Source organism: Engraulis encrasicolus, chromosome 11 (assembly GCF_034702125.1).
Source record: "Engraulis encrasicolus isolate BLACKSEA-1 chromosome 11, IST_EnEncr_1.0, whole genome shotgun sequence".
NCBI classification, from domain to species: Eukaryota; Metazoa; Chordata; class Actinopteri; order Clupeiformes; family Engraulidae; genus Engraulis; species Engraulis encrasicolus.
The window spans coordinates 49,274,779-49,290,609 of record NC_085867.1 but is presented as its reverse complement, the minus strand read 5'-3'; the positions used below and the strand labels follow the sequence as shown (position 1 = coordinate 49,290,609).

The window sequence follows — 15,831 nt, the reverse complement described above, 5'->3', positions numbered from 1 at the left end:
CTATGTGTCTCCGCAAGCATTCAGTGGATGTTTAATATGACCCTAATGCATGGATTTGCATAGAATAGTTTTGACTTAAATTTTATAAACTGCAGGACAACATATACTTTTATTTTGTAAAACTTTCACGTGAAAAATGAACTACTCTACTGTCGTCGCAGACTTCACGCAGCTGCCAAATATGGTGGATATGGGTGCTTTTGGCTCAATTTACAGTTGCTTTAAGCTCAGTTAAGATTTTTGTCACCTGTTCACTGGTAAGTTTAACCATTCGTATTCTGCTAGGTATCCGTCATTGCAGTTCTGATTAAGAGGCCATTGCCTAAAAAGACTCAAAAGTAAAATGATTTCAGCTAGCCAAATGTGTGCAACAGAGACCTCACCGCTTAGTTCAGACTGGGAGCCGTATAACTAGCCCAGTCTTTGTACACTCCTTTCTGGATATGCTGTTTTGGGGATGAATATATAAATTCTTGTTGATCTCTGTCTTGATTTGTTTTGCTTGTACTATTAAACTGAGAGCCTGATCTTCTTGGCTGTAACGAAACTCATAGACGTCCTTTCATGACTGGTTTGTGTTGATGCAGCTGTTCAGGACTTGCCAGACCTACATTGCCTTTACTGGCCCAACTGAGAAAAAAACCCACATGTGCAGTTAGTGTGCACATCGATCCAGTTGATTTAAAAGAGACGTGGCTGCTGCAGATTTCACTTCATGAATGACCAGCTAACAAGCTAAAAGAAAATACAGTATGTGCACTTTCTAGTATCAATTCAACGAAACAACATAACAAGCTCTAGTTTATTCATCTCTCTTTTTGTTAGGAGTCAGGACGTATGGGACAATGTCTGCCTGTGAAGATGACGCAGAGGCAGCTGATGTGTCAGGCCAGGATGTTGATGATGTTGAGATCGACGTGCCTGCTCTCAAGCTGAAGGTGGAACAGCTTGAAGAGGAGTTGAAGATCTGCAGAGCACAACTCCAGAACCTGCAGCAACAACTCGGACACAGTCAGCAACAAGGGGACGCAGACCGCTACAACGATGACCTCAGACAGCAGGTTGTTTCCTGTCACTAACTCTGAAGGGTTTAGTTAACATTACTCAAAGTAAAAGTCATACTTTCTCCTCATTGTTTCTGGACATGCAAGTCACAATATGGCTATTTATCGTTCAAGTGAGGGGGGGTGGGGTGGGGTGATATAGCCAACTCTAATTTTGTTGACTAGACCAAAGATGATATGGGAAATGGGAATAATTCAAAACAGTATTGACATCGACATTACATTTCTCTCCCAGGGTACTATGAGATGTAAACATTTCATGAGTCATACTGGTTGCACAATGGCAGCCCTACAATAGGGTATAATGCAATCTGCATATTTGTTGCAAAACTGCACATTTGCGCCACCCATTTCCCAGAAAATGTGGAATTGCATTACCTGAGTCCCAAAATAAATAACAGTACAGTGTTTCCCACAGAAATTTTGGAAACTATGGGGGCAGCCGGGGTTTATTTTGTCCGGGGGGGGGGGGGTTTGTCCTTCTCACACGGGCCTTTTTTTTGGGGGGGGGGGGGGTGTATTCTTGCAGCGTAAATGCAAAACGGCAAAACAATGACTACAGTATGACATTGGCGCATGGAGAAACTGTAGGCCTGGGCCTATATTTCAGCCATTTATATTTTGAGAAATAAGGCTACATAAGATTTTACCCATGACTTGTATAATAGTAGTACATTGTCATTGTCAAAAAATGCAGTACAGTGAATAATTTCTGTTTACAACACAGTTTCATTCGTCCCTCATGCAGGGGTCTGGGAAACAATAATAAAACAAAATAGGAGCAGAGATAAGAATTTAAGAGCACTGTGAAATTGTTAACGCATAGACAAAAAGGGTCTTAGAGGGTAGGCTATGCCTTTTCCCCCACACATATCTGTAGGCGTACACATTCTACATGAGGGGTGCTGGTCACAGGGCCAGTTTTTTCCAAATTCCTCCCATTAAAAGGGCTGAACAACATATTACACATTTATGTCTATATTCACATTCATTACACATTAATTTCTATATGCAGCCCGATGTCTCCTCTGCTGTGTCAATGAAGGTCTGTCACCAAACTCATTACAACTGTAAAACAAAGCCTAGGGAGTGTTAGTAAACTCATCCCAACTGTCCCTTCTCTGAAGGTTTTTTATATTGCTCCCAAACCCAAGTAAACTACAACAACTTGACTAGGCTTTTGATCCCTGTCTTTCAAGCACTTGTGGTTCTCTCTATAGCAGGGGTGCCCAACCTTTTTTTAACCAAGATCTACTTTTGAAGTTGATGGTCTGCCGTGATCTACCAAGTCAAATTCAAGGATGTCAGTATGAAAATTTAAGACCACCATTTATTAATCACCATTATTATGAACAAAATGTTTTCAGTAGGCTACTATGGCCGTATCTTTTCAGTGTGTTTTTAAAGTGTGTTGAATAGCCTATCTTTACAAAGCAATGCAGCACTGATAGTATGCAGAGATAATTTCAGTCATACACAAGTCATAAACAACTGAAACAATTTCAAAATGATAAACATTTGGTATATAAAAGGCACATAGGCCCTATTTCTAAAATATGATGAAGCATTATCATGCCTTCAGTGGTATAGGCTACAAATTAAAAAGGGCTCAGAAATTCACCATTTGTTATGGGTAGGCCTAAATAGTAGGCTACTATGAGAGAGAGAGAGAGAGAGAGAGAGAGAGAGAGAGAGAGAGAGAGAGAGAGAGAAATTAGAGAATTGGATTGGTTAACACCCCTGTTAAGTGTGACTTCTTCTATGAAGGTTTTTTTTTTCCAGCTCTCTGGGACAGTAGCACAGCAAAGGCTTTATTGTGAGTTTGGCCAATCGTTTTGTCCACAACTGAAGCAAGAAACAGCACAAATTGAAGTGAATTCCATACATGTCAACAACTAACATTTCCCTTACACGCGGCACGCGATGTAAACGCAGTTAGCGATGATGCGACTAGCGATTTGGACGAAGATCCTCGCATATCGGCGTGTCATAACGCATCGTTGCGCACATGTTCTGTTACTCACCCGATGTTACACGTGTGCACACATGAATCAACTGTAATACCCTTACGGTCACTTCCTAATGCTTTCCCCTCATTCTGTGTTACCGTGGGACTACTTATCTAACCAATACAGAGTCTATAGGATGTATTTACTCCAGGAGGAAAATGCGAAGGAAATTCAAAATCGTAATTCAAATCGTTTTAACAAAAACGGATATCGTTAAAAAAAAAAGTTTAAAATTTTTTATTTTTTTATTTTTTTTACATTTTCGTAAACTATGGCGGCCAAATTTAAACTATGGCGGGCCGCCATAGTTTCCTCAATGTATGGGAAACACTGCAGTAGCCACTAACAGTATTACACTGGTATAAGCTTACATAGACATTGAGCAAGGTGAAAGGAGTCAGCCTGTATTAGTTTTCTGGGATATGGATATGGATATGGATATCTAATTTTCACCGTCCGTAGAGCTAGGAAGCCATATGTGGCACTCTGTAAACTAGTACCCTGCCTGTTGGGCACCCGTACCTACGAGCATCCAGACTTTGACATGTTGCGTTTTTAATGATTTGACACTTGTTTGTGGTTTTATCCTTCAGGTCAGTAAGTTACAAGCTGAGCTTCAGACGCTGCAGAAGGAAGGCAGGAGAGAAGACAAGAGGCATGCGGACGCAGAGACACAGACGGAATTTGAGACATGGACAGGCTGGGAAACAGGTGGGGAATTCGTTGCATAGAGCTTCACTTTATTTTCATGATTTGGCTTGTGCAATAGCTACTGCCATTCGCTGTTCAGAGTCGTGTGGTTTGCTGCAGGCAAAAAAAGATCTCTCTCTCTCTCTCTTTCTCTCTCTCTCAAGTTGGTTTTATTGTCAATTTCTTTACATGCACTGGTCATACAAAGAATTTGAAATTACGTTTCTTGCTTTCCCATGCAGACATAGACTAATCTAGGTAAGGACATAGACAGTATAGACATAGACAGTACTCAAACATGGACATAAGACCGTATGGACATAGACAGTGCTCATACAGACATTTAAAGTGCAAGACTGGACAATAGAAGACTTGTAGAGAACATACATTAAGAGGAGGTATTTTGCTGTGCTTTTTCTAAAAGTCCTTTATAGCGTTCTGACATAGTAATAGTAGCATTTGAAGAAAAATAAATATTAAAAAAGGTCTATCAAGTACACCAGCAGCAGCAGCAGCAGTGTGTGTGTGTGTGTGTGTGTGTGTGTGTGTGTGTGTGTGTGTGTGTGTGTGTGTGTGTGTGTGTGTGTGTGTGTGTGTGTTTAGTGCAGGTAGAAAGAGCGGTGTGTGTCTGTGTGTCTGTGTGTGTATGTGTATGAGTTGTGTGTCAGTGTGTGTATGTTTGGGTTTAGTGCAGAAAGTGCAGTGTGTGTGTGTGTGTGTGTGTGTGTGTGTGTGTGTGTGTGTGTGTGTGTGTGTGTGTGTGTGTGCGCATGTTTTGAGTTGGTGCAGGTTGAAAGTTCAGTCACAGATGTAGTAGTGCAGGTGGAATGTTCAATCGCAGATATGGTGGTGGGGATGAGGGGGGAGGGGGGTTGTCAGTGGCCTGGCTGGCTAGAGGCTGACAGTGGAGGGAGAGTGGGTTGAGTGTTCAGTATCTTGATTGCTTGGTGCATCGAGCTGCTTGCAAGCCTGGTGGTATGGGAACGGAGGCGCCTGTACCTCTTTCCAGAGGGCAGGAGGCTGAACAGTTTGTGTGCAGGGTGGCTTGTGTCTTTGATGATCATCAGTGCTTTCCGGGTGAGGCGTGCGGTGTAAATGTCCTGCAGGGAGGGGAGTGGTACTCCAATGATCTTCTTTGCTGTGTTCACAACACGCTGGAGTGTCTTCCTGTTTTTCTCCGTGCAGCTTCCTCCCCACACTGTGATGCAGCTGGACACGACGCTCTCTATGGTTCCTCTGTAGAATGTTGTCATGATGGAGGGTGTAGCACTTGCCTTCTTTAGTTTGCACAAGAAGTAGAGACGCTGATGGGCCTTCTTCGCCAGTGATGTAGTGTTGGTGGTCCAAGAGAGGTCGTCGCTGATGTGCGCTCCTAGGAACTTGGTGCTGCTCACTCTCTCCACAGCATCACCGTCGATGGTCAGTGATGGCAGTTGTTTTTGGACCCTCTGAAAGTTCACAACAATCTCCTTGGTCTTGTTGACATTCAGCAGGAGGTTGTTGTCTTTGCACCATCTGGCCAGCAGGTCTACTTCTTCTCTGTAGTGAGTCTCATCGCCCTTAGTGATGAGGCCCACCAGTGTTGTATCATCCGCAAACTTCACTAGATGGTTAGTGCTGTGGGTCGTTGTGCAGTCATGTGTCAGCAGCGTGAACAGCAGGGGGCTGAGAACACAACCTTGCGGAGCCCCCATGCTCAGGGTCAGGGTGCTTGAGGTGTTATTCCCTACCTGTACTGCTTGTGGTCTCTGCATCAGGAAGTCCAGCAGCCAGTTGCAGAGGGAGGTGCTGAAACCTAGTTTGTTCAGTTTTCTGATGAGTTGTTGTGGTATTATGGTATTGAATGCTGAACTGAAGTCAATGGGGTCATTTCACGTGAAATCAGACACTTTGGGACCCGACCGACCCGGATTTCAATCATACTTGGTGTGCCTTTTTAGTAGCAAGGTAGCACCCCAGAACTGCATTGGTTTGAATCTGACACTAATATTAAGGGAGAAACAGACTAGGAAAGGTTCACATGTGAGGGTAGGACACTATACATTCAGCCTTGAATATATCAGTCAGTGTTAGTCACAAAAATATGCCTGTGGTGTTATTTGAAAGCTCTTTTCTGGCTCTACATATTACACAATCAGCTTGGAATACAACAACTCTCAGAATATGAATTATGATAAATTGAAAAATTAAAAATTGAATATCTAAAAAAACTATATTTTAAAATGGCCAGTTCCTTGTCCAAACGTAGCCGGCAATGTCATTAGCAACACCTCAAATGCTGGTGTTCGGTTCTTTATTCATTTCAGAGAGAATTTGACTCACAAATATGGCATCATACAGACCACTTACTAATAATGTGGTAATACCATAGTAGCATCACATGACAAAACAAAAACAAAACAAAAATGGTCAGTTTCCATGGTCCCAGGTTTCAGAAACTAATGCAGATGTCCATTTATACACACCAAATGATGATACGTGAATGTTTGAACATTCCTTCTCTGTGTACCTGTGTCATCTTCCCTTTACCGTACTTTAAAGAGATAATCAATGGCTACACTCTCATTTTGTACTCTACCAGTGCATTTGAAGCAGCAGCTGTGCCTTTTGTAGATAATGTATAAGTACGTCCCGTTGCAGTTACAGGTTCCACTACCAGAAGCACATCCTGATGATCCATGTCTAGTCAAGTCTATCTGGTCTGAAGGGAAAAGTGAAGGATGGAGATGGTCCATGAGGATGCAGGAAGTTCAGTTTCACCTCTCCAGTGCTCGGCATACATTCCTCAACACATGCTAGCCACCAGTTGCCATCATATACAGCAGTGGTCCCCAAACTTTTTTCTTTGGGGGCCACATTATCGTTCCTGACTGTGATCAGGGGCCGAAATCAATCATGTGGGCTGTATACTAGGCCACTGCCCGTTATAGCCATAATTTCTAGCTCTGCAATCGCCATGACACGCTGAAGAAGGGCTCTGCCTGAAACGTTCATAGGCGAATAAACAGAGAAAAATCTGAAGAGTGCTGTCCTTTGCTTCCATCTTTCATAATTTCTAGCACAAAATAGTTCAAATGGTGCCTGTTCAAATGGTGAGATGCAGAGAGGTGGAGGGCCGGTCAAAGGGGCCTGGCGGGCCGCATCCGGCCCCCGGGCCTTAGTTTGGGGACCCCTGATATACAGCTACAACATACCCTTTGATGCTTGAAAATGTAACACATTCCTTTACTGAGCTCACTCTTTCAACTCTGCCTTCTCTGAATGCTAAAAATGGCCTAACTTCCACTGTGTCCATTGACAATGGGCAGAAGCGGTGTAGTTTTTGAGTACCTGGAATAGTTCTTGCAGATTCCAACCTTTTCAACAGGTTCTCAGCTTCATGATGGTACATTATCTACAGAAGACACAGCTGCTGCTTCAAATGCACTGGTAGAGTACAAAATGAGAGTGTAGCCATTGATTATCTCTTTAAAGTACGGTAAAGGGAAGATGACAGGTACACAGAGAAGGAATGTTCAAACATTCACATATCATCATTTGGTGTGTATAAATGGACATCTGCCTTAGTTTCTGAAACCTGGGACCATGGAAACTGACCATTTTTGTTTTGTTTTTGTTTTGTCATGTGATGCTACTATGGTATTACCATATTATTAGTAAGTGGTCTGTATGATGCCATATTTGTGAGTCAAATTCTCTCTGAAATGAATAAAGAACCGAACACCAGCATTTGAGGTGTTGCTAATGACATTGCCGGCTACGTTTGGACAAGGAACTGGCCATTTTAAAATATAGTTTTTTTAGATATTCATTTTTTAATTTTTTAATTTATCATAATTCATATTCTGAGAGTTGTTGTATTCCAAGCTGATTGTGTAATATGTAGAGCCAGAAAAGAGCTTTCAAACAATACCACAGGCATCTTTGTGTAATATGTAGAGCCAGAAAAGAGCTTTCAAACAATACCACAGGCATCTTTTTGTGACTAAAACTGACTGATATATTCAAGGCTGAATGTATAGTGTCCTACCCTAAAATGTGAACCTTTCCTAGTCTGTTTCTCCCTTAATATTAGTGTCAGATTCAAACCAATGCAGTTCTGGGGTGCTACCTTGCTACTAAAAAGGCACACCAAGTATGATTGAAATCCGGATCGGTCGGGTCCCAAAGCGTCTGATTTCACGTGAAATGACCCAATGAACAGCATTCTCACATATGAGTCTTTATTGTCCAAGTGGGTGAGGGCTGGATGGAGGGCAGAACAAATTGCATCCTCCGTGGATCGCTTGGCTCGGTATGCGAACTGGTAGGGGTCCAGGGTGGGGGGTAGGGTGGCTTTGATGTGTGACAGGACTAGCCGTTCGAAGCACTTCATGATTATGGGCGTCAGTGCTACAGGACGGTAGTCATTGAAGCATGATGGAGATGATTTCTTCGGCACGGGTATGATGGTAGCAGCTTTGAAAAGTGATGGGATGACTGCTTGCTCCAGAGAGATGTTAAAGATGTCTGTGAAGACATCCTTCAGCTCTTCTGCACAATCCTTCAACACTCGGCCAGGTATGTTGTCTGAGCCAGCTGCTTTGCATGGGTTGATGGTGGCCAGTGTCCTCTTCACACTGGCAGAGGACAGGTACAGGGGTTGATCATGGGGGGGAGGGGGAGTTTTCTGTGGATGAGTGTCATTTTGTGCTTCAAAACGGGCAAAGAAACTGTTCAGGTCGTTTAGCAGAGAGGTGTTGTTGTCACAGCTTCGTGGTGCAGGCTTATAGTCCGTGATGGCCTGTAGGCCCTGCCACAGGCTCTATGCATCTCTGCTGTCTTTGAAGTGTGTTGTTATTTTGTCCGAGTATTCCTTTTTTGCTTTCCTGATGCCCTGGGACAGGTTTGCCCTTGCTGTTTTTAGGCCAGCTACATCTCCTGCTCCAGGCTTTGTCTCTGGCCCTCAGCACTCTCTCTCTCTCTCTCTCTCTCTCTCTCTCTCTCTCTCTCTCTCTCTCTCTCTCTCTCTCTCTCTCTCTCTCTCTCTCTCTCTCTGTAGCCAAGGTCATGTTTGAGTATCTGATATTGTTTACTTTTATCTAAATCAGGGAAATGCATTGCAGTGTTGCTGCAGTGGTATTATCTGGCGAGTGAATGGCAAACAATGCTTGCCTTGAGCTATTTCACAATCATAAGTACCAATGTCTCCTTTTTCACATGTCAAAACTTGACTCGGATGTTTCTTTTTTTTTTTTTTTTTAAGATATTTTTATGGGCTTTTTGGGCCTTTATTTCGGATAGGACAGTGAAGGCGCGACAGGAACTGAGTGTGGAGAGAGATGGGGTAGGGTTGGGAAATGACCCCGTCCGGACTCGAACCGGGGTCCCCATGGGCATGCAAGCCCAAGTGTGGGGGGCTTAGCGCGCTGCGCCACAGCACCCCCCTGACTCGGATGTTTCACATGCTTTTTCATTAATGGGTTCATTGATTCAACGAGCAATTGACAAGCTTGTACATGAGATTGGCTCTCACCATAGGAGTCTGCATTTTACTATAATTGTACATTTGAAGGCTTTATTTGCAAAATGATGTATCCATCATTTTCGAGTTTTGCATTTTATTATTGGAAATGACTGCCCAGACGTCCTACCACCAGTGTGAATTGTTGCCATTTAAATATTTTGGGAACATACCTCTTTAACCTATAAAAAAGCATTTTGCAATACAATGCAATGGAATGTCCAATACAAAATGTCAATTTCCCCACATTCTACAAAATGGAGATACACCGTTTTGCAAATAAACCCTTAATTTATCAACTGTGCTGTAAGTGTGTCAAACAGCAAGTTTCTTGCTGTTGTTGTTGTTGACAGATGCTGCAGGTTGGAACCAGTACAGATTGATTGATTCAATAAGCAGTCCACAAGCTTGTACATGAGATTGTTAATTAACTGTAAAACTTTTTTGTTTGTATTTTTGTTTGCAGATGCTACAGGTTACAGCCATGCAGGTTATCAGTACAGTGAAACAGCCGCAGAAGGTGTAGACGACGCTGCTGCTAGTGCTGTTGCAGAGAGCCACTATGCTGCTGACCCCAACACCACACAGCCGTACCAGTCATGCCCAACGCCAGCTGAAGCTCAGGAAAGCGGGAACATGGATACCACTAGTTCACTTCAACAACAGGTATGCAAGTGGTTTTCCCCGCTCTTTACATCCAAGAAGTCAATAACTCTTTCCACATGATAGCCTCTATGACATTGTTCTCACGCACTTGCTTTACAAAATAATTGTCATAATTATGTCTTCTAAACAGTTAACTAACCAGTTTTTAGTACTGGTTGAAAACCGTTAATATTTGGGTATTAGTGTAGTACCTCATTAGGTACAATGTAATAACTGGTGTTGCCACGATGCAATATGTGCTGTACTTGTACTGTAGTGTTATACAGTGCTATACTATACCATAAGTATATAGAGATATGCCAATGTAATAGGTTGCTATGGGCACCTAACATGACCATGTTCCGGTCTGCCTAAAGGGGCGTGTCATAATGCTCCTAGCATTGAATAGAACAGTCCTTAGGTCTGCCTAAAGGGGTATCCCACCCCCTCCCCCTTGCAATAATAGAACCCGGAAACAATGGGCCAATGGAACCTCTCTCTCTCTCTACTCTCTCTGGCTATACTATACCATAAGTCAAGGCAAGTCAAGTCAGTCATAAATTTACTTAGTAGAAGTACTAGGCATAGCAGTAGTAGGATGTTTGTCTCTTTGATGAAATGATAAAGGTACCCAGTTTGCAAAGGTGAAGGCAAAGAGGTTGGATATATAATAAAGAGGAATCGAAACACGCCCCCTCAATGCAAAAGCGTGTGCTCAAAATTTGGTCTCCTAAGGGGGCGTTGTCCCTCCTTCTTCTCCTTTCGTGGTGTTTTGCACAAAACGTGCGCTACCGCCATCTACAGCGCTAAGGGGACTCCATTTATTCTCAACCTCAAGACTCCGAAGGTCTCCTAACAGAAGGTCTCTTAAAGGGGCGTTAAGCCGACGTAAAGTGGATACCGGAAAAGAACCCGCCTGCTTTAACTCCCTCTCATATACCGGTACTATTCTCTGGTGTAGGTTTGGCTTGGAAAGTGGTGGGTGGGATTAACTATGGTGGGAAAATGCCCCGGTACACTATGTTTGCATTATATTTGTGAAAAAGTGGTGGGGACAAGCTAGGGTCACCTCAAAAGTGGTATGGACATGTTCCCCGCCCCCCATCCACACCTAAAATTATGCCCATGCCTGTGAGTGTGCATGGCTGACTAATGATTGAGGTCCTGTGTGTGTGTGTGTGTGTGTGTGTGTGTGTGTGTGTGTGTGTGTGTGTGTGTGTGTGTGTGTGTGTGTGTGTGTGTGTGTGTGTGTGTGTGTGTGTGTGTGTGTGTGTGTGTGTGTGTGTGTAGCCAGGTGACGAGAGCTCCATAGCAGACGTGCTGAGGGCCACAGCAGAGGAGGCTCTAGGCCACACTGGATTCGTCTTCGACGAGAACTCTGGAATGTACTACGATCACAGCACCGGCTTCTTTTACGACTCGGTCAGTACTTCATTTGTAATGCATTTAATAATACATTTACTATACTACAGCACTACACATTTTGTCTTTGCAGTTATTAATGCATCTCTGAATATCTGGTATTGAACAACTCGAGTAATACACACACACACACACACACACAAACACATACACATAGACTGTGCATGAGTGATTTGTCTAATATCTGTCCATGGGAAGACAAAATAAGTGAATGGTCTGATTGATTATGTATATGCTTCTGTCCCAGACTAATTGCCTGTACTACGACGCCAACACGGGCATCTACTACTACTATGATGCAGACAGCGGCAAGTACCAGTTCCACTCCCGAGTCGACCTGGCCGCCCAGGAGCAGGAGGCGTACGACCAGGCTGTGGAGGACAAGGCCAGTACACATCACACACTACACCATTGGATCTCAAACTTTTCCCATCATTCCCCCCTCGGAAGGTCTGGATGCTTCCGAGCCCCCCAACAAAGAGGGACTGCAGTGGAATGCAGATGTGTGTTCATTTCCTATATGACATTCAATAATATAATGTTCATAATTACGTATATGTTAGGTTTAAGCTACCAACATTTATCTCTAATAACCTGTACAGAAGAGTCACAGAGAACTTGAGTTAAATTTACAACTTGCAAGGAGGGTGGCCAGGAGACTGCTTTCAGTTACAATGTCCAAGCTCACTCTGAAAACAGTCTCCTTTCTCCTTACATTTTATTGAAGGATAGCCCTGGTTACAATTGTGGTTTCAATTGGTCTAAGGGGAGGGGTAATTAGCTAAGCCAGTTGAAACCAGTTTACACAGTAGCATATTGCTTAGCAGTCATATCTTGTTATTGAGTTGAAACAGACTGAATGTGACCTTGTCTTTCTCTCTCGTTTGCTACAGTTGAAGAACATCCTGCTCTCTCTCTCTCTCTCTCTCTCTCTCTCTCTCTCTCTCTCTCTCTCTCTCTCTCTCTCTCTCTCTCTCTCTCTCTCTCTCTCTCTCTCTCTCTCTCTCTCTCTCTCTCTCTCTCTGGCCTGCAGGCACAGAGGAAAAACAATGACACATTCATACGTACACTGCCCTGACTTAAAGCCTGGGCCAAGAGTTAGTCAAAGTGGATAACTTATGTATAATTACTCCAACAGTATATAATGCTTAAAACACACAACAGGGGCCACAACAGGGGCCAGGAGGAAATCTACTGGGGCTCTGGCCCACCCTGGCCCTTGTCTAGAAACTCCAATGCTCTCTATTCATAGTGATGCCTGTTGTTCCCAGCAGGATGGGACTAGGGCTGTGTTCAAAAGATCGAATTACGATCCAATATCGATTCACGTTCGAAAAGGGCAATATCGATTCACAACTTTGTGGATCGATCTTTTGTAGATCATTATAGGCGCTATTTTCTCAACCACATCCTGTAGCTCTCTTCCACAGTTTCCCACTTATTTCTCACATACCAAGGTATTTCATGTTTGTGTGGGCATCAAAGGCTGAGATATTTAGGTTTTTATTGTCGTTTTTAGAATTCTAGGCATAAATGAAGTGACAACCCAGCAATACAAAAAAGATCGATATCAAATTGAATCGGATCGGATCGTGGATCGAATCGGATCGCAACCTTCTGGAATCAAATCGATCCAGGAAATTTGGATCGATTCCCAGCCCTAGATGGGACAGAGATATTACTAATGTATAGCTCTCTATTCATGGTGATGCCTGTTGTTCCCAGCAGGACGGGACAGAGAGACTCATAAGCGGCTGTCGGGAGCCCGAGCCGTCAGACGCCAAGTCCAAGAGGAGAAAGAAATGCGTGACGAGTTCAAGCAGCAACAAGAAGTCAAGCGGCAAAAAAGTCACGAAACAGGCCAAGAAGCACAAGAGGGGCCACCACTCGGACGACTCCGATGACGATTCGGACGGCAGAAGAAGTGCGAAGAAAAAAAAGAAGCACAAAAAGACTTTGAAAGAAAAACGAAAGAAGGACAGGCAGCGTGAGAAGAAGAGAAAGAAGAGGACGAGGCAGACGCAGAGCACGGACAGTGAGATCGAGGAGGGAGAGATAACGGATGTGGACAGTGTTAAATCTTCCTCCTCATCCTCATCTTCATCATCAGCATCCTCCTCTTCTGAAAAGACTGATAGTCCCCCAACAGAGGAAGGTGAGAATGGAACTGTTATTATTATATTACATTACATTTTACATTTATCCAAGTGCCTTACATATATTACAGGCTATTGGTTATACATGTAGTCACTGGCAGTGGAAGGTAATAGTTGGGTCATCTATAGACGTTCCGTGACCGTGGAGAGGAAAGGTTCGTTTCTCACTGGATTTGTCATCTATAAAGGTTAAATAAAAAAATGAGCCGGGGGTGCCCCTCACAAAAATGTGGGGAAATTTTTGTAGAATCAATCTAGATCATTTATGAATTTCTTGACCCAAATAGTCTCAGAAACCACTGTGGGCAAAACCATTAAAAAGCAGCAGCCATTTTGGATATAGGGCTCTACAAAAATGTCCCCACATTTTTGTGAGGGGCACCCCGGCTACGTTTTTTATTTAACCTTTATAGATGACAAATCCAGTGAGAAACGAACCTTTCCTCTCCGCGGTCACGGAACTTCTATAGATGACCCAACTATAAGGTGCCTTGCTCAAGGCTACTTCGGCCATGAATAGAGGTGTAGGGAGTGGTAAGCGCAGGATTCGAACCTGCAATCCTGCGATCTATAGTCCAACTCCCTAACCATTATACCACGACTGCTCCACGGCTGTTATGTATTTTTGTATTTTAATATGCTATTTCATCTGATATGATTTGATGTGATATGATATTATATGCCATGTGATATATGGTGAGTTGTCTAATATGATATACCTAAGATACATGATATGTTGTTGTGTTGTCTTAAGTGGTATGATGCTGTCTTAGTGTGTCAGATTGGTGCCATTCTTCTTTTACTGGTATCTCAAATATGTTAACACAGTATGTGTGTGTCTGTGTGTCCTTGTACATGCACACGTTCGTGTGTGTGTGTGTGTGTGTGTGTGTGTGTGTGTGTGTGTGTGTGTGTGTGTGTGTGTGTGTGTGTGTGTGTGTGTGTGTGTGTGTGTGTGTGTGTGTGTGTGTGTGTCCACAGCGGCTCCTGAGGCGTGGCCCCCTTGTGTTCGTGTGACGGTGGTGCGCTCCGCTACGCTCCAGGTTGGAACCCTCTTCATCCTCACAGCAGACGCCGCTGCTACCATTGGCAGGTGAGGAGACACGAGTTACATGAGGAACACTGCTGCGGTCTGTGATATTGTATCTTAGGGGTGTAAATCACAGCCTTCATGATGATACAATACAATATTGATTTCTTAAATCAGGGATTCGAGTTTTTTCGATACTTAAGAATTCCCCACGATGCGATTCGGTTCGATTCGATTTTTTCCAATTACTTTCCCACTACTATTGTGTTATGGAGATAGGGCATTGCACAGGGGTCAGTGATTCGATTCTTTTCGATTCTTAAGAATGCCCCACAATACGATGCGATTTGATTAAATTGCCGGCCGATACTTCCGATACATCGATACATTTCGATTTTATTTACATCCCTATTGTATATCTGGTGCCACAGGGATGTCTATTTTCTGTAGTTCATTTTAGCGGTGCAATCAGGATAACGTTTCGACATGCGTCTCGACATATGTCTTCATCACTGTAGAGGATAACAGTGTTGTGAATAGGATATAGATAACCTAATCAACAGTAAACTGCACAACTGCGGGGTATATACTAACTAGAAACTGTTTAAGTAGTAAAGCAGGTTAAGTTACACTTGTCGTAGAGGTAAATCATCTTATAGAAGAGCCTGGAGCCCTCATTTGATGATGAATCAAATGATGCCTGTACAGTGAGTCCAATATGTATTTGATCCCTTGCTGATTTTGCCGGTTTGCCCACTAATAAAGACATGATCAGTCTATAAATTTATGATAATATGTATTCAAACATGGAGAGACAGAATATCAAAAAGAAATTCCAGAAAATAACTTAAAATAATATATTTTAATTTATTTGTCTTTAATTTATGCAAATAAGTATTTGACACCTCTAGCTAAAGAAGATAAAGTGCTTCGTGGCAAAGCCCTAGTTGTCTAGCACTGAGGTCAGATGCTTCTTTTAGTTGATGACAATGTTTGTGCATATAGTAGAAAATATTTTTGCCCATTTTTCTTTGCACATTATCTCTAAAACATTAATAGTTTGTGGCTGTAGCTTGGCAAATGGGAGGTTCAGTTCTCTCCATAGAATTATTATAGGGTTAATATTTGGAGACTGTCTAGGCTACTTCACGACTTTAATATGATTCTTATTGAGCCACTCCTTCGTTGCTTTGACTGTATGTTGTGTATTATTGTCATGTTGGGAGATCCAAAAATGGCCCACCCTTCAGTGTAGTGGTGGAGGGAAGGACGTTTGCACTCAGGATTGCACATTACATGTCTCCCTTCATCC

The 15,831-nt window shown here is 43.0% G+C and overlaps 1 protein-coding gene across 1 annotated transcript in view; it reads left to right on the top strand.

Annotated features, from left to right (window-relative positions):
* The first annotated feature begins 167 nt into the window (after nucleotides 1-167).
* The window catches only part of aggf1 (angiogenic factor with G patch and FHA domains 1), a 36,958-nt gene continuing 21,294 nt past the window's right edge, over nucleotides 168-15,831 (top strand). The window contains exons 1-8 of the mRNA XM_063210826.1: nucleotides 168-257; nucleotides 826-1,061; nucleotides 3,667-3,784; nucleotides 9,733-9,932; nucleotides 11,202-11,333; nucleotides 11,581-11,718; nucleotides 13,062-13,488; nucleotides 14,471-14,582. Of these exons, the coding sequence (XP_063066896.1) occupies nucleotides 846-1,061; nucleotides 3,667-3,784; nucleotides 9,733-9,932; nucleotides 11,202-11,333; nucleotides 11,581-11,718; nucleotides 13,062-13,488; nucleotides 14,471-14,582 (1,343 nt within the window). The 5' untranslated portion in view covers nucleotides 168-257; nucleotides 826-845. The remainder of the gene's footprint in view (nucleotides 258-825; nucleotides 1,062-3,666; nucleotides 3,785-9,732; nucleotides 9,933-11,201; nucleotides 11,334-11,580; nucleotides 11,719-13,061; nucleotides 13,489-14,470; nucleotides 14,583-15,831) is intronic.